The sequence below is a fragment of the Lentinula edodes genome (genome assembly GCF_021015755.1).
Source record: "Lentinula edodes strain Le(Bin) 0899 ss11 chromosome Unknown C8R40scaffold_21, whole genome shotgun sequence".
Lineage (NCBI taxonomy): Eukaryota > Fungi > Basidiomycota > Agaricomycetes > Agaricales > Omphalotaceae > Lentinula > Lentinula edodes.
Window position 1 is genome coordinate 545102 of NW_025764327.1, and position 16356 is coordinate 561457.

Below are 16356 nucleotides of genomic sequence, written 5' to 3' on the forward strand. Positions count from 1 at the left end.
TTCATACCTCAATCAACAGAAGTTTATGCTTCTACATTCATAATATAAATACTCCTGACCTACATCGAAAGATAGCTGAAATCACAGTAGAATAACTATACAACACACGCATTAGCAAATTAATCGTAACGCAAGCATAAATAGTGGTCCTGTCCATAGGTGTCATTTAATAATCCTCTTCTTCTTCTTTAACCCCTCCAAACCCATTAACAGCCCACTTGCCTAACCTATGGTCATCAGTCCCGTCTATACTCGGGCGAGGTCTAAAGCTCTCCCTGTGTGCTCGCGAAGCCTTCTTCTCAGCTGCTCTGCTGCCGCTCGTATGGCGGGTGTCTGCGGTATAACCGGTCAATGTCGATGAAGCACTTCTAATACCCTTGGGGAATAACCCGTTCCCACTGTTTCCTCCACTGTAGGTGAAGACACCACTAGTAGGTACTCTCCCATGTCCGAGGGCATGATGTTGTGTTCCGGGTTTTGGCATCGGCATTGCTATTGGTCGCGGTAGCGACGTAGATGAGTGGAGTGAGGAAGGCAAACGACTCGATCGACTTCCAGGTATTTTCGCTGGCGATACATCCCTGGGCTTCTGTGATAACGAAGATGCTAGCGTGTTTCCACCCCTATGGGCACCGAGCGGCGCTCTCTGCCCACTACGAGAGGCTGAATCGTCTCCATATTTCATACGTTTATTTGGTGCTGAGTTGGCACCACCCGGAGCGGGACGTACAGCGGGAGTGACAGTACCTTTTGGCATGTAGCTGTGTCCAGCATGGTTGACGGGAGTAGTTGCACGCGGTGGCACCGAGCCTGCTCGCGGTGGTCGACGTTTGTTCTCTTGGTCGGCGGCGCTGACCAGTTCTTGTAGTATTCGAAGGATACTCTCACCGTGAATAAGAAACGTCCGACCCGTTTCTTGTTCCCACATAGGTATAGAAGCAAGTAGATCTTGCTCAAGCTAGGTTCATGAAGAAGGATAAGTCTTGAACACCGGAGAGATCAAAACACTTACCCTAGGCTTCTCCTTGCTGACTCTCTTTCTCATCTTCTCTTCTCGCAATAGTCTTCCCGGATCTCTAGCTCCTCTGCCAAGGAGTCGGGTCTGATCACTCGCTGCAACCGCAAGCTCCTTCTCCTCTTCGCAAATGTCGAAATACTTCTTGATGCTTGCCAAAAAAGGGGCCTTGATTCGTTTCTCTTCCTTCAGTTTACGAACTTCCTCTTCGTGTATCAAAAGAAGTTCTTCTGTATGTTCATCTACACAAGGAATCTCAAATTTCGGCCCAAGGGAAGGTATATATTCGTAGCACGTACCATCTACGAAAGGGCCAAATGCGCCTCGTTCCTCCTCACCTGTCATGAGTTCGTCCCAAAGATTTTGAATTTCCTCTCTGGCACTCCCGATAAACGCACCCATCCTCTCTCTCTTCAACTCTAACATCCTTTCGAGCTCTTCTTCATATGCTTGCACACATTCTTCTGTGCTCCCTCTATTCACATCGACGAACGCATCCATGTCTTCTTTGGCAACACCTAGTCTCCACCAAAGACCCTCCAATTGATCGTACATTGCTTGAATATGAGCCTCCCTACGGCGTTTCGTATCTTCCAGCGAGCTGCATAGAGCAGCTGCCCACGCAAGTAGAGAAGGTGTCGGATCCACAGAATTTAGACCTAATGGGGTCGACGAAGTAGGCAACACGGAACGACCTTCAGCATTTGCTTCTTCGACGCGAGCAACGAAGATAGCAAATATACGTTGATAAGCAACGTCTGATTGCTGTTCTTCGTCATCCGATAGTAAAAGTGGTGAATATGATTTCGAATGTCGAGGTGGGGGAGTGGGCGTTGAGATAGACACAGTAAACGGATCGGAAGGTGGATGGAGTTGCGAAGAGGATGCATAGAGAGAAGATGGAACAGAGTCAAGGTCCTCTAAGCTAGGGGAACAGATTCCTAGTTCGTTATACAGAAAGTCGATCTGCATAAATATTTCTGAAAGGTGATTTAGACGTTTGGTCTAGAGAAAAAATCAGTCACAGGAAGCTGTTCAAAGGTATTATAAACGTACAACTTCGGCTTTGCCTCTAGCAAGCTCTTTCTCGAGCTTAGAGAACCTTTCCGGAGTCACATCTCGGTGTACATTGGTGTCCGGACCTCCTTCAAACGCAGGAGTGGGATCAAGTATGTCTTGGGAATAAAAGTCAGAGCTGAGCGAACGAGCCATAGCATTCAGCCGGTGAGTAATATTTGTGAGCTGTTCGAGCTTTGTGTGGTAGAGCTGGAGGTCATTGAAGTTAGTTTTCTCTATCAACATATACAGACTACATCTGCTGCACTCACTTGTCGCAACTTCTCTTGATGTTCTCCGATCATCTCGAATCTCTTTGGAAGTTGTTGCACTTTCCTCAATTCTCCTATACTGCTCCCTGTCGCCTTCGTATTTCCTCCCAGTGCCTTTGCGTATTTCAGGCACTCGACTTCTGCCTCATTACAATTCTCTAACCATCGTTCAACCTCTTTGCGCCGCGAGTCGATCTGAGTTTCAACTCCTTCCATCAATGTACTCTGCAGTTTCTTCAAATCATCTTCCAGCGCTGTAGGTGGAAGCCCCAATTGAGCATGTAAAGTGGGTAGAAGTTCGGTCTGGGTTTGTAGGTGGGTATGGAGATTGTTGAGTAAGGCGGTGAGCAAAGATGTGGATGACATCTTCCCCAGAGCTGCAGAGGTGTCGTTATAATCGTTTAGGTGTCGTCGAAGATAGCGGAAAATAAACTCAAACGTTTGAGCTCAACAGTCTGATACAAAGTCAACAGGATACAACTTGAACCGAGTGGCACGCGATTCGTTACCATCATGTGATCGTCGAGTGTGATGAGTCACATTCTGCTTCTTACACGCGCTTGACCTCGTCAAAATTAATGCTGGTTCAGAATGGTCCTTTGCTCAAAATTCTATGAATACAGCAAGCAGATATGATATGTTCTTTTGTATCTATGTTAACTTTTTTGGATCACCAAATGTTCTAGAATTTGTACACCTGGAATAAGAGCCAAATTTGAACAAATGAAATATAAGGAAGCTGTGGAATTCAAGTACCTGGTCTTCAGTGTATCCGAGCTCTTTCAGGATCCCGCCCAATTCTCCTTGTTTCATACCCGCCTTCTTTCCAGCTACAGCGGCAACCTGGCCGGGAGGGCCTTCATACTCCAAGATAAGCTTTATTAATTCAAAGAATGCGTAGATACATACCGCAAACAAAGACTTTGACCCTCTCATTCAAGCTTGCGGGAGCGACATGCTGTTGAAGCACCTCTTTCGAGATATATCCCGATGGCCCAGTCCATCCCGCTGGAGGCTTATCTAACATATATACCAGATTGAACTTGGTCGGATATTTTTTCTGGAGTGCTTCCAGCTCAGATTTGAGGAGGATATCAACTTCCGTGACGTTGGAAAACAGCAGGGTGAATTTAGTGCGGTTGGATGCATTGGATAGGGCGTGGGTAACAATTTGGTAGAGGGGCGTGCTATCCGAATCCGTGAGATAAAACAGTTAGCCTTATGACAGAGGCTTACATTCCACTCCCACCGCCAATAAGTGCGACTTCCTCAAATTCATTCACTAAGGGAAAACGGCATTAGCTTCTAGTTCGCGGGAAATTAACTCACTCTACCTTTGTAGGGGAATTTTGGAATCGGACCTTTGATGGCGAGTGTGTCGCCCTCCTTTCATCAGTGTAAACAGACACAAATTACACAGAAAAACGGTCAGACCTTCAATCCGTGGATATGTTTGGAGGCATTCCCGTTATCATACTTCTTGATGAGCAGTGTGAGTTCACCTTGCTTCTCTGGAGGCGATATTGGCGTGTAAGGGCGGATTATAGGTTTGCCTTTCTCATCTTTAAGCGCTTCTGGGTCAGATGATTTGACGACAAGACATGAGGCAACTGGGAGCAATGAAGCCTCATTATTAGGTAGCTCAAAGATGAACCTAGCAAGATATGAAAAAATGGCAGCAAGGTGGACGCGAATTTGGACATACTCGGATGTATTGTGGTTGTATGGAACGATTTTCTTAAGTTTGAAGTCTTTGAAGTTTTCTGGGTCAAGAGGACTCTTCTCTTGCGTAATGACAGATTTCCCAGTCGAATTAAGATAAAAGTAACTTCCTAAACCTGCCACACCGGCACCCATGAGATATAGAGGCAGATTGCTGGGCTTTTTTGAAGTAGTTTCTGTGGCATAGCTGCGGCGAGTGGCACGAAGCAGCTGAGAGCGACCCTATATATTGGATGGTATTATTTAGTTAGCGAGAACGGAAGAAAGATGAAGGAAAACATACAACATGACGCGCTGAAGCAGCGAAAGACAACATGACAGTTCAGCAGAAAGGTACAACAGATTACAATTATCCATAACGTAAACTGTACAAATTGGGCGATGACGTTTATCATAAGCTCCAAACTGATGGACGCTTTTTGAAAAGATCGTTTATTCTTTTGAACTCCAACCACAATCACTGCTGACTGCTTTCAGTTGACTTTGCAAAAAGATCTTCTGCTGTAGTTGCCATCGTCAAATTTTCCTGCCAAATCGTATCATCGGGCTCGAGTCTTTGATCCAAACAATAATAAACCCCCGCCGTCTAGGCCGCCGCCGCTTCAATCGCCCTCTTTTCTCCTAATCACAACGACTAAGATCAACGAACACAAATGTCCTTCGTAAAGCTCTCAATTTTTGGTACCTCTTTTGAGGTGAGTCACGTCGCTTTACATGGAAGAAGACGATGCTGACGGATTATTCTTCAGGTTACGACTCGATACCTCGATCTACAACCTGTAGGAATGGGTGTGTATCTTTTCGGAACGATTTTCGTTTGGATTCTGATTGTTGTACTTACAAAGGTGCTTTCGGTCTCGTATGGTGCGTTTCTGTCGATGTTACAATCTCAAAATGTTCGACTCAAAGAGCAACTTTCGACTAGTTCTGCCAAAGATCAACTGACTGGATCCTCTGTGGCGATCAAAAAAATCATGAAACCGTTCAGCACCCCAGTGCTGAGCAAACGAACATACCGAGAGTTGAAATTGTTGAAGCATATACAACACGAAAATGTGCGTTTGCGGACATTTAATCTTCGATTAAAAAAACTTATGCTCCTACCTTCCTCCAACAGATCATTAGTCTTAGCGACGTTTTCATTTCGCCTCTAGAAGATTTGTACGGATGACCTTACTTGTGTAAATGGTCTCCTTTTTGACCTTATCGGCAGATACTTCGTCACGGAACTCCTGGGTACCGATTTACATCGATTGCTCACTTCGCGTCCGTTGGAGAAGCAATTCATCCAGTATTTCCTTTATCAAATCTTGGTACGTTGATCTGAAGATCGTCAGTTTGCATCGCACCTTCTTACACAAGCTCGACTTTAGCGAGGACTGAAATATGTGCACTCAGCGGGTGTCGTCCATCGTGACTTGGTACGTCGAATGCTAAGATCTTCTCTCCAGACCTCTTAAAACTTGCACGTTATAGAAACCCAGCAACATTCTCGTCAACGAGAATTGTGATTTGAAGGCATTACGATCTCACTCTGCTGAGAGTCATTGACTGATACAACCTTTCAGATTTGCGATTTTGGTCTTGCTCGAATACAAGATCCCCAAATGACTGGCTATGTATCAACACGTTACTATCGAGCACCGGAAATCATGCTCACCTGGCAGAAGTACGACGTCGCCGTGGATATATGGAGCACAGGATGTATTTTCGCTGAGATGTTGGAAGGAAAGCCTCTCTTTCCCGGAAAAGACCGTGCGTCTCACGCCTTCATATACTGTCGCTCATGCTCACTATCTGCTTCTATTGTAGACGTGGACCAGTTTTCTATCATCACCCAACTCCTCGGTACGCCTCCGGATGATGTCATCGAGACAATTGCTAGCGAAAATGTGCGTTTTTCTTGATATTCATCACATCGACCGTTGTTCACATCTGTCAACATAGACCCTCCGATTTGTACAGAGCTTGCCTAAGCGGGAACGAGTTCCATTCAGCCAGAAATTAAGGACGAACGATCCTCATGGTAAGTTTAGTGTCTAGAACGCCTATCGTTGCCGACTGACATTTATTTTTGCAGCACTTGACTTGCTCGAAAAGATGTTGGTTTTTGATCCTCGCAAACGGATAGATGCTACTCAATCGCTCGCACATGAGTATGTTGCACCCTATCACGACCCCACCGATGAGCCAGAGGCTGCGGAGAAGTTCGATTGGAGTTTCAACGATGCCGATTTGCCTGTTGATACGTGGAAGGTCATGATGTACAGTGAAATCTTAGGTGGGTTTATCAAGCGGAAGACTGTTCGCCACTCATTTGACGTCCCTTTTCAAAGACTTCCACCAAACTGGCGAGGCGGCTACTTCCTCCGTAGGCCTAACCGAAGGACCACTAGCAGGCGCAGACACGGTCGAGGCAGCACAAGTTCCCCAGCCTGTTGCTCCTTCCGCCGCCTAAATCCTGCCCCTTGCGACTGCGACATCATGATTAATCTTCTTCTGTGATTTTATCTTTGGTCCTCACCCAATTGCATCGGAACCGGCTCTTAGACAGCGTTTCCTGTTGTTCTTGTTGCCTGCTATGATCAGTCGTTCCACTCCTCATTCCAGTTCTTGTTCCACAGTTCAGTAATACACGGACTTCGAAACTCAAACATGCACACTTGTTTCTTTCTCCTCGACAAAACAATGCCTCTTATCTCATTAACGTTATCAAATCTCTCAATTCGATGTGTATTGCTATTCTCAGGCGTGCGTCCTTCTCGGCGTCCGCTAGTATCTGTTTCTTCCATCGTCAATGACTATTCTAACATACCTTTCTTCACATACTCCTCTATCTGTGCGTAACAGTGAATAGCAAAGTAAAAAAATCAGAACAAATTTCTATGTAAGGTTAGGCGTTGACTGAACAGTGGACATACACATTGTGATTGCACGTTGCTTGAGTAAAATGAGGGTCCGTGCGCGCACCGCGCGCTACCATGACATTGATTACTATTAGGTGACTGAGCTAGCTGCAGGGTCCCATCTCAACTTTTTTCTCTACCACAATTATCCACAAACATGCTTCATACATATTTCCATTAGGTTCACTCGCTTTCGCACTCTTAGTCGCAAACACGTCATTCGCAAGCTGTTGGTTTTCATTGGGTCTATCTGTGGCGGTTTCTTGTGGATTCCCTGACCTCTGATTCCGTATTTTTATTCTGACGAACGAGCTGCTCGGATCTCAAGAGGAACCCCTCGAACACGGATGGATCTTGAACATATCGTGGGCCGAGATTTTCAAAGTTCCACAGTGTGTTTTTACCTTGGATATAAGATCCTTCCGGTTACGAACAACTCGAGCTTGAACATTGGTTATTCCTCTGAAGAAATTGGACACCATAGATAAGGCCAGCTAGTACGTACGGCGATATCTATCAATGAAGATTAACCGAACTCTAGTATTTTTTCAGGTTGTTTTGGTTTAGTTGAACTCAAGAATTGCCGATTGCGTCCTATCGTGTCGTGCGTGTATATACATGACTTAACTGGGGTTCAAGAAGATTCTGAAGTTGACGGCCCCTAAAACCGGTTACTCGAGATGATGAAATGTAACGAAGTGTCGATCGGATCTAGTTAAACTTACCCCTGCTTTATATCGACCACTTTTTTATTTTAGACGTTTGATAATTTAGTTATCCTCTTTCCACCCGCAACTCATGGCCTCTCTGTTATCTTGGATTTTCTCTAGAGCAAGCGCAACGAGCCTCGCTGTTCACGACAATGAACCTTCTATCCTCTACAACCAGATTATTCGCGAAGGGAGCGAACATCACTTCGCAGGCCGTCTAGCTGAATTACTCACAAACAGTGGAAACGCCTGGCCCCCAAAAGCTACTCATGCGGAGACTTGGCCTTCCCCGTTACGAAAATACAACATCGTCTATCAGAGGATTGCTCCTTTCCTCCCTGTCCGCGAATCGTCTCTGGACGACGCTGAAAATCGCCGACTCATTGACAAGACCCGCGCGTTAATCAGAGCGCTCCTCGAGGAAGAAATTCCAATTCCCGCTGTATGTGAGACGTTGGAGGAATGCTCGAGGTATGACAATGACACTATGCCCATGAGTGGTTGGCTAGGATTCTACTCTTGTTTAGCATCATTGAGGCATGCTTATCGGTACGTCCACGAGTAGTTCTGAATATCGCCCTGCTAATTTTATGCAGATGGGGCGTATTACCTGTTGTACGTGAAGCACAGAATGAGAAATCACTTCAGTTCCCTCGCGAGCTCGATATACCTTGGCCGTATATCCAACGTCGAGTAGGAATCACTTCGCCTGGTGGCAGTCTATCCTCAAACTCTTACTACAACCTCGATGCCCGACGTGAGATAGTGTATAGTATAACCTCGGGCATGGGTGAAGAACACAACAGAACGGAACTTTGGAACGGACTCTTATTCGTCGAAGTGGAAGATAAAGTATTTCATTCCGTTTTCAACCGCCATAACGCTGCCGACTTACCGACGATTACTCTATGTAGGCTCTTCCAATGTATCGACACATATCCCAAGCCGCGCATTTTCTTGAAATTGAAGATTACCCGTCTACCATATCCACATTGGAGATTGCAAACGAGGAACTCAAAGTGGCGTTCAAACATTTTTACGACAACATGAATGATTACAACCTCGTGCCCTCCCTTTGGCTTCCATACTGTCAAGGGTTTCAAGGGTGGACCTTGGAAGGGATCAATGGAGTATCTGGTGGTCAGAATATTTTGATACGAACCCTTGACAGTTTTCTTGGTATTCGGCCATGGCCAACTGAGGAAGAAGAAGCCCTGCATCTACCATTAGCGCAACGAAATTGGCTCAATTGCCTACGGAATTTCGACATCCGCGCTGTAGCACAGAAAAAAGGAAATGAAGAGGTTATCAAACAACTGGATCATATGGTTACTCAACTTCGAGTAAGATTGACTCTTTCCTCTTACTACTGCATCACTAATCATTACCCCCATAAGCTATGGCGGATGGGGCATATGCGTCGGATGCAGCGATATCAAGTGCATCGACCGGAACGAAACAAAATGACCGCAGGCAAATCTCTTGTTCAAGACGACTCAGTTCAAACTTCGGACGAGAGCGTCATGGTCAACCATCTTAAGCAGATGCTTTCGGTGCGTCTGAAAGAGACAAAATGAGGCATTTGCTTTCCCCGTGTCTCCAAACATTGTCAGCGGATCGTCCACACTTAGATCTTCAACCTACCTCGAATTGTAAACACCTACTACTAGACATCATTCCTTATTTACCTTGATCTTGTGTCGCACGTACATACCAAAAATCGCAACGATCTTTCTCCAAATTCTTTTCTGAAAGGCAATGGGAATGGAACGTGTTTAAGCTAGCCAAAGGCGGCAAATATAAGCATTACATAAGCAGACAGGCCGCTTTTGCGAGCTGCTTAAGCCAATATATATATATAACTATCTATCTGTCCCTTTCTTGGAAATGTCGATCTTCATTTCATGGTACGCCACAAAAATGAAGGGCAAACTCGTAACATGTGTACCCTATGGCTTCAACTTGGTGTGCTCCAGGTGTGCTTTACTAACTAGAGAACAGTATAATCCCGGGCCGGCCATACATTGACGTGTCACCATCTACCACAACTTGATCAAGTACTTTAACATCAACCCTCATCTCCCGACACGTTCTTTTCTTCAACCTCGTCAAAATGGTGTGATTACTCCTCCAATAATGATTTAATTACTCATGATAGATTCCGTTTACAGCCCAGCGAATATGAAATGAGGAAAAGGAGCGAAAAGTTCGTTCAGGATGCGCGAGAGGGCAAAAAGCCAACACATATGTCGCGGCAAGAGAAACTTGCTAAACGGAGTCCGATAGGCTCGTGGGCATTAGGTGTTGTCTTATTTGTTGTACTAGGAGGAGGTACGTTTTCGGTGGATTACAGTTTGAATGCATATTGACTGGTAGTGGTGAATGGGTGACAGTGTTATTCGAATTGGCACGACTAGTATTCCTATAGTCGCCTCCACCTAGGAAGGGTCTTTGGATTTATCTTTTGTTCTCGGTCATTCCCCTTCTGTTATACCTACCTACACAGAGCGGAAAACTATTTGCGACTGGCATTGTACTACCACGTTTACCTTGCTTCCTAATTTATCTGCTTCCGAACTTCGATGTACCGACGTCCAAACGGCAAAACACGATGAAAAGAACTAACATTAAAGCAGGACGGATACAATTTCAGTCATCTGCACCTGAAGCGCTGACACTTGAGTTTGATTTAGAACCACTAGCGCCTGGCTCATTCGTAGCCTCAACACCTTCCATAGCATCGTCCTCCAACTCCTTTACGTCGATTTTGACTTGTTCTCCAGCCCATACACGCATAGTGGGCTGCCACACCATGACGACGTTGTCCTCCGACGCGCTGGCAGCTGTCCAGTTCTCCATTTCTTCTGGTGCCCAGCAAAAGTCGGTTGGTCGAGCGGTGTGTCCTACGCACACATTGGGGATTAGAGGGATGAGTAAAAAGGAGAAAACATCACACACCTCCGTGAACGAAAAGCAATTCCGGTGGTCCATCCTCTTGATCATCTGGTGTTTGTTCCTGTCCGATGAGCGACAAATCCCAAATGTTTATCCGGCGGTCACTCGATGCGGAGGCAAAGATGGTAGGATTGTGTGGTGACCAGGCAAGGTGGAGAACCTCGTCCGTATGTGATTCAAAAGAGTGCAGTTTTCTGTTGGGAGACCTCAGGTCGTGCAGTATTGCGGTCTGGACAAAGTCGTTTATGTCAGTATATGACTCGCGGCAGAGATTTACAGAGAACGAATCGACCTTGTCTGCGCTTCCTGTGACTAGAAGGTCTTCGCTTGCAGGACTGAATGCAACTGCAAGAATTTCTCGGTCATGGGCTTGCACCTTTGTCACTGGGCCTCCAGGAGATCTTGTATCCCAGCTTTGATAGAAACTCCATTAGTGTCTATGTCTGACAGTCTAAATAAATATTCAGCAGCGTACAGCATGAGCATCTTGTCGTCTCCAACACTTGCAAAAAAATAATCCTTCTTCGAGTGCCAATCAACATCACCCACAACCGAAGTATGTCCTATGAAGGTGTTTGTTGGTTGAATGGTTGAATTCTCTTTGCTGTAAGCTTGACAATCCCTGTGGCGGGTATTTCAGTGAGAAGAAAGAGAAGGCTACACACGGACGGACCAATGGCAAACAGTCATGTCTTCCGACGCGCCCAGTATGTGTCCAGCCTTGTTAGGGTTCCAAGCCAAGCCATAACTTGCAAATGTGTCAATATTGAACGCGAAAAACAACCATTATACAGGAAAAGAGGCGTACCCTTCTTTGCTTTGCCCAATCAATCTAATATTAGGCTTAGACCCACCACCCTGATCCGGCTCGCTGGGGTGCTTTGTTCTATCGAACACAAGCACCTCTCCAGATACCGCCTTGGTTGCGAGTAACTCGATATTTTGAGGCATGTATCGCGCACGATTGACTTCGCCAGGATGGGCAATTTTCTGGGTAATTTGAATCCGTGGCGAAGGCGGAATGGTATGCCCGCCTAGTTCTCCACGTTCTCCATCGTAGTTTTCCCGGTCAAGTTTATCGGAGTGAGGTGTGTTATCGCGGTTCGGAATAGAGACAGTGGCGATTTGAAGATAGTCTTGGGCTTGCCCGGAAGTGTGTGTACCGAGTAGAAGACGGTGGACGGTATAGTTTTTGCCGGGAGGTCTGGGAATATGTTTCAGTAGAGCAAAGTACACCTTTGTTCAGGGAAAACGAGCTGTACGTTTCTTTGTCCGGGAACCACTGACAGGTTAAACTTGGCCAGTCCAACGCATGAGTGATCACAAGATCGTAAAGGTATGGAGCATTTTTCTTCCTGTTACCGGAGTTGCAGGGTGAATTCGATGACGAAAAACGCGTACGAACCAAACTTTGTATTCCTAGAGATCAGTTGAAAATGAACAGCGCTTCAACCGCGTTTTGAATATTGAAGCGGTACCTCATTTATCAGCTTATTCTCCTCCTCAGCAGCGTAGTCGTCTTCGACTTCTTCAACTTGTGGCTTCATGTAATTCAAGATGGTGGTACGATGGAAAGGCGCGACAGACGCGACCAACGGTTCTCACGATTAGCGCATGACAGTAAAACTTCGGCCATTCATTTTGAGACTGTACTGTATACTGTATATAAGTATTCTACACCCAGCCTCATAAATAATGCAGTCTGTGAGCATAAGCGTAGGTGACAATCCGAAAGGCCGAATAGAATATGACAGGTCGTCGGAGTCTAATTTTCTTTTGCATGAGAGGTCCAATCATCTCTAGAGCCACAACGAAGGAAATGGGAGTGTGTATATTATGTTGCCTTTTCCCATTTAGCAATGAGTTTCTCTAGGTCGAATCGAGGGTCTTCTGGATCTGTGATAACTGAATGAAGGTAGAATATGAGGTCAAGAGAGCAGGGAGAAGGTATCAAGTACTCGCCGTCATCCGAAGGCCTCTCGGGAGCTTGCTTCTTTTTCCATGCCTCCTTCGCCTCAGCAATTAGGTGTTCTCTGTCGTGAGCGGCGTGCTGCACTTTATTCTCGTTGTGTGCTGCTTGTAATGTCCGGCGATGATAAAAACCATAGAGAACACCAGCGAAGAGAGCAGAGTAGCGGGCGACCTGCAAGAAGTGAATGATACGCCCAGTTCAATACCAGTTGGCGACCTATAGAGGCACAAAACAGCTCACGTTTACAGTCGGTGAAACCATGGCCGCAAGAAATCGTGAATTCAGCGGCGCGGTGATGATGGGGAGGATAGACCTCTAAAAGAAGACTATGGAGTTCGAGACATGCATTAGGTGATAAATGCTTTGCGCGACAGTGTACAGGAGTTACTTGCCAGACTTTACTGAGAAAAGTTATTAGTTAGTTGGAGGGAGGTTGTCCTGGGTCCGGAGAAATTCGGGCCTCGGCTACTTCCACATTCGGCTCTCGGAAGCCTTCGGCCCCCTCAGATCTCGGACGGCTCACAGGCTGGGCTCACATTTCGTTCGAAATTTTAGCTGCTCTAAGGTTTGAGTTGGTGCTGGCGCACCTCCATAATCGTGAGACACACGGCTTAACCATATTTTTTGTATCCCAATTACACCCTCTATGCGGTTACTATTGCTTGTAATACCTACTTTTATACCAAGTACCACTAGGTACCACTGTCAGTCATGAGGGGACACAGAAGGAATTCTGAGCATCTTTATGATATAGTCCGAGTAATGATTGAGGGAATGTCGACTGAGGTATGAGAGAAGATCCAGAACATACAAGTCAGAGTTCTTGCAGATTTTTTGACTGGTCGGATGACGCGATAAGGACCCAGTTTGTGGTGATTGAGTTTGTGGGATTGAAGAGGTTATGTTTTCAACCTCGTACAGTTATCAGTTTTTATTGATTATTTACTTTTACTTTGGTTTCGGTTCAACACCTTGTAGTCAGGCTGTAATTTGTTAGAACAGCTTTGATAATATATGTACAACTGCTCCGTAACAGTATTGTCGATAGTGAAACCTCAATCAGGTGAGTGTCCCTCAACGCCTCAAGCAAGGTTTGTGTCCCCGACGGGGGCGACTAGTGAAAGATTAGGCAGCTTTGGGGTTCGAACCCGAAAGGTAGGGACTTTGTGCGGGTTTCGCCCTTGCGAAGGGGCTCATCAGAGGGCTTAACCGCTGCCCTAACCCGCCGGTTCTACTTTGCAATGATAGATCATGACTCCCTATTCACGGGGTGGAGTATGCCATGTGGTGCCGTCCACATGGTTACCCGATCCGATTTGCAACATCGGCATAGCATCGGGGACCACGGCATATGTGTAGGTGTTTTTGGTGTGGGTGATGGATCTGGGGGGCACCCTCCCCATTAAGCCAATATCAGAGTGCCTGCCGCACAGCTCTGATGAGAGGCCGGTCCATGGCCAGCTGACGTAAGCCAGGTGGACTTCTGTGTCCGTCTATCTGTATATAGCCCAAATATAGCCGCCTGCCTATATTTGTCAACTAGTCCGGCCGTCTCCGAAGATAAGGCGGAATAAGTCATACAAAGTCTAGAAGTTGTATGCGAAACCCGGCATGAAACCCGGCATGCATAGAAGTGGTTGAAAACACATGATATACACGTGCACGACGCGATCAGGCTTTGTGCCAATTTGCGTTGCAGCGTTTTGGATTGTTTCATGACATCTCCTTCTCGCTCAACAACTCACCGACTACTCTACCGCGGCTCTCTGTCTCTTCCTGACTCGGACCTGTCGCTAGATGGTCTCACATTTTCCGCCAAGATCAATGCTGAACACAACTTGCTCGAAAATCCTTTGGCTTTGGCTTTGGAAAGTATGCGTGGAAGGCCAACATTACGATTTATGGGCGTCACAAGCTTGAAAGAGATACACATGGATGACAGTGGTGACATTGCACTGTGAGTTTCCCGGCATTCAGATAAACACTCGTGAATCATTTGAACCTCAGTGATATCCACCCTGACGCTGTACTTTCACGAATCTACTTTGAAAACATGTTCTGTTTACCGTCGACATCCGATGATACGTTGGGCATTAGGATAGCGCTAGGAGATAGTGGTGGTGCGTTCCTCTACATCTCGAACACAAGGATGATTTACTCTCGTCACAGCTGATCCAGATACAACCCAAATCATTGTCTTTCCCAAATCAATACTAGGCGAATATGATTCAGCAGGATCACTCCGTGTATTATCAGTCGCTCGAATTACTCCCATGCCTGTAATCAAATCACGGCTTCCACGACCTGATGATCCTACACCGCGTAAACCGCCATCAGCGCCTTTTGGGAAAGCTCTCGACCTACGTAGAGTCGCGAGCTTCAATGCCTCCAGTGACTTGGCCCGGAAGCGACAGAAAGTAGAAGGATCTATCGCTAACCTTGGTAGCGACGTCCGTCTGGCGCACAAACTCACACCAGAAGGAACGTTCAAAATACCTCCCCTACCCGATAAAAACGCCAAGCTCAATGGTAGTAAAGCGAAGGAGAAGGACAAAGGAAAGGGGAAGGCTACGACTTTAGACGATGTTTTCGGGTCTGAGAGTTTAGTGGAGGGTAGTTCTGGTGGTGCTAAGCGAAAAGCTGAGAACAAGGGAAAGAGGAAGCGGGAAAATGAAGGTGGTACGATTGATGAGACACTGCAGGAAACGGAAAACAAAAATGTACGCGTTTCTATCTTCCGTCAACCCAATTATGCTTATTTTTCATCAGCGTATCAAACGATCTGTTGTTCATCATCTGGCTAAGTGTCTTATACCGAAAACACATCCGGAGTTCAGGGATATCTACCACTACGCCTATCATGGATCCGCCTTTGCTCTGGTGCGTTTAATGCTCCACCGGATCAGCGTCATATTGACCTGTCGCTCAGCGTTCCGATATGAAAACGCGTCCAATCGAAGAGAATTTGATGGAACGTCTAGTGTTGAATCACCTAGGAATGTACACAAGGCAAGTGCCACAAGTGTCCTATCCTGACGAACCTGGCCACAATTTACGACCATAATTTGACGCATAATCACGAGTACTTCTCTCGATCACCCTATCCGCTTCGACTGGCCTTCATACCCTTCCCACTTCGGTAGCTCGTCGTTGAAGTCCAACATCCTTGTCGCATAAAACATATGCGCCGTCGGCTTGATCAAATCCCAATTTCTAATCTTTCCTTCTTCATCTCGCTCGAGTTGTCCCGCCCACACACTATATTTGAACTTGGTGGTTGAATAAGACGCTACACAAGCACCGCAGCCTTTACATCGGAATCGATTCTGTTGCGCGAAAGACATGAATAACAACAATGACGGAAATGAACATGAGGATGTCGAATACCTTCCAAGGTTTAGTGGCTACAGAGTATACGTCGAAAGCAGCTTCGTGTGGCTCGGCGTGTGTCCAGTTAAATGCAGCGGCAGGAAAATGGATGGTAGCGACGCACGGGGAGGCTATAATAGGCATTGGGAAACTTCAGCAAAGTTTGGGGAGATGGCGTACCTGCGAGTCGCTGACAGAGCGTACAATGGCAATATGCGCTCAAAATCGGCTTTCCTTTTGCTACATAAGTTACATCACCACAGTAACAACTCCCTTTGAATTCTACCTCGCTCTCCGCCGTCAGTGACATGCTCGTAAGGGTATATCCGTCGTTGAATAAGGGTGGAAAGCTTGGTAGGTACAGCAACAGTACTACTCG

At 46.2% G+C, this 16356-nt stretch overlaps 8 protein-coding genes across 8 annotated transcripts; 3 read left to right on the forward strand and 5 right to left on the reverse strand.

Annotated features, from left to right (window-relative positions):
- Positions 1-6: 6 nt before the first annotated feature.
- C8R40DRAFT_1109030 (microtubule associated protein-domain-containing protein) lies at positions 7-2921 on the reverse strand. The gene is made up of 5 exons (XM_046228281.1): positions 2344-2921; positions 2072-2281; positions 1315-2020; positions 1013-1257; positions 7-958 (listed from the first exon to the last, which is right to left on the reverse strand). Exons 1-5 carry the CDS (start codon positions 2707-2709, stop codon positions 167-169), a joined length of 2319 nt encoding a protein of 772 aa, XP_046085555.1. The 5' UTR covers positions 2710-2921; the 3' UTR covers positions 7-166.
- On the reverse strand, positions 2922-4396 carry C8R40DRAFT_1109032 (cytochrome-b5 reductase). The gene is made up of 8 exons (XM_046228282.1): positions 4349-4396; positions 4049-4287; positions 3778-3997; positions 3678-3729; positions 3580-3625; positions 3253-3530; positions 3100-3200; positions 2922-3040 (listed from the first exon to the last, which is right to left on the reverse strand). Exons 1-8 carry the CDS (start codon positions 4379-4381, stop codon positions 3026-3028), a joined length of 984 nt encoding a protein of 327 aa, XP_046085556.1. The 5' UTR covers positions 4382-4396; the 3' UTR covers positions 2922-3025.
- Positions 4397-4589: 193 nt separating this feature from the next.
- C8R40DRAFT_321976 (kinase-like domain-containing protein) lies at positions 4590-6587 on the forward strand. The gene is made up of 13 exons (XM_046234697.1): positions 4590-4760; positions 4815-4854; positions 4911-4929; positions 4991-5120; positions 5183-5226; positions 5279-5378; positions 5439-5486; positions 5542-5583; positions 5634-5820; positions 5878-5957; positions 6013-6091; positions 6146-6346; positions 6402-6587. The coding sequence occupies exons 1-13, from the start codon at positions 4719-4721 to the stop codon at positions 6521-6523; spliced, it is 1134 nt and encodes a 377-aa protein (XP_046085557.1). The 5' UTR covers positions 4590-4718; the 3' UTR covers positions 6524-6587.
- Positions 6588-7769: 1182 nt separating this feature from the next.
- On the forward strand, positions 7770-9258 carry C8R40DRAFT_1047620 (uncharacterized protein; the record flags this gene model as incomplete). Its single annotated transcript, XM_046224454.1, has 4 exons — positions 7770-8230; positions 8278-8533; positions 8596-9024; positions 9079-9258. 4 exons carry the CDS (start codon positions 7770-7772, stop codon positions 9256-9258), a joined length of 1326 nt encoding a protein of 441 aa, XP_046085558.1.
- A 1072-nt stretch (positions 9259-10330) lies between these two features.
- Positions 10331-12183, reverse strand: C8R40DRAFT_1161229 (histone acetyltransferase type B subunit 2; the record flags this gene model as incomplete). The annotated part of the gene is made up of 8 exons (XM_046230102.1): positions 10331-10584; positions 10640-10865; positions 10929-11049; positions 11112-11258; positions 11310-11384; positions 11445-11840; positions 11899-11987; positions 12115-12183. 8 exons carry the CDS (start codon positions 12181-12183, stop codon positions 10331-10333), a joined length of 1377 nt encoding a protein of 458 aa, XP_046085559.1.
- Positions 12184-12251: 68 nt separating this feature from the next.
- On the reverse strand, positions 12252-13039 carry C8R40DRAFT_1109052 (ATP synthase E chain-domain-containing protein). The gene is made up of 4 exons (XM_046228283.1): positions 13001-13039; positions 12849-12934; positions 12599-12779; positions 12252-12541 (listed from the first exon to the last, which is right to left on the reverse strand). Exons 2-4 carry the CDS (start codon positions 12867-12869, stop codon positions 12471-12473), a joined length of 273 nt encoding a protein of 90 aa, XP_046085560.1. The 5' UTR covers positions 12870-12934; positions 13001-13039; the 3' UTR covers positions 12252-12470.
- Positions 13040-14273: 1234 nt separating this feature from the next.
- C8R40DRAFT_322461 (uncharacterized protein) lies at positions 14274-15804 on the forward strand. Its single transcript, XM_046234699.1, has 4 exons — positions 14274-14565; positions 14616-14728; positions 14778-15328; positions 15378-15804. The coding sequence occupies exons 1-4, from the start codon at positions 14324-14326 to the stop codon at positions 15642-15644; spliced, it is 1173 nt and encodes a 390-aa protein (XP_046085561.1). The 5' UTR covers positions 14274-14323; the 3' UTR covers positions 15645-15804.
- On the reverse strand, positions 15704-16287 carry C8R40DRAFT_1047406 (Mss4-like protein; the record flags this gene model as incomplete). Its single annotated transcript, XM_046224439.1, has 3 exons — positions 15704-15934; positions 15996-16108; positions 16158-16287. The coding sequence occupies 3 exons, from the start codon at positions 16285-16287 to the stop codon at positions 15704-15706; spliced, it is 474 nt and encodes a 157-aa protein (XP_046085562.1).
- Positions 16288-16356: the final 69 nt, after the last annotated feature.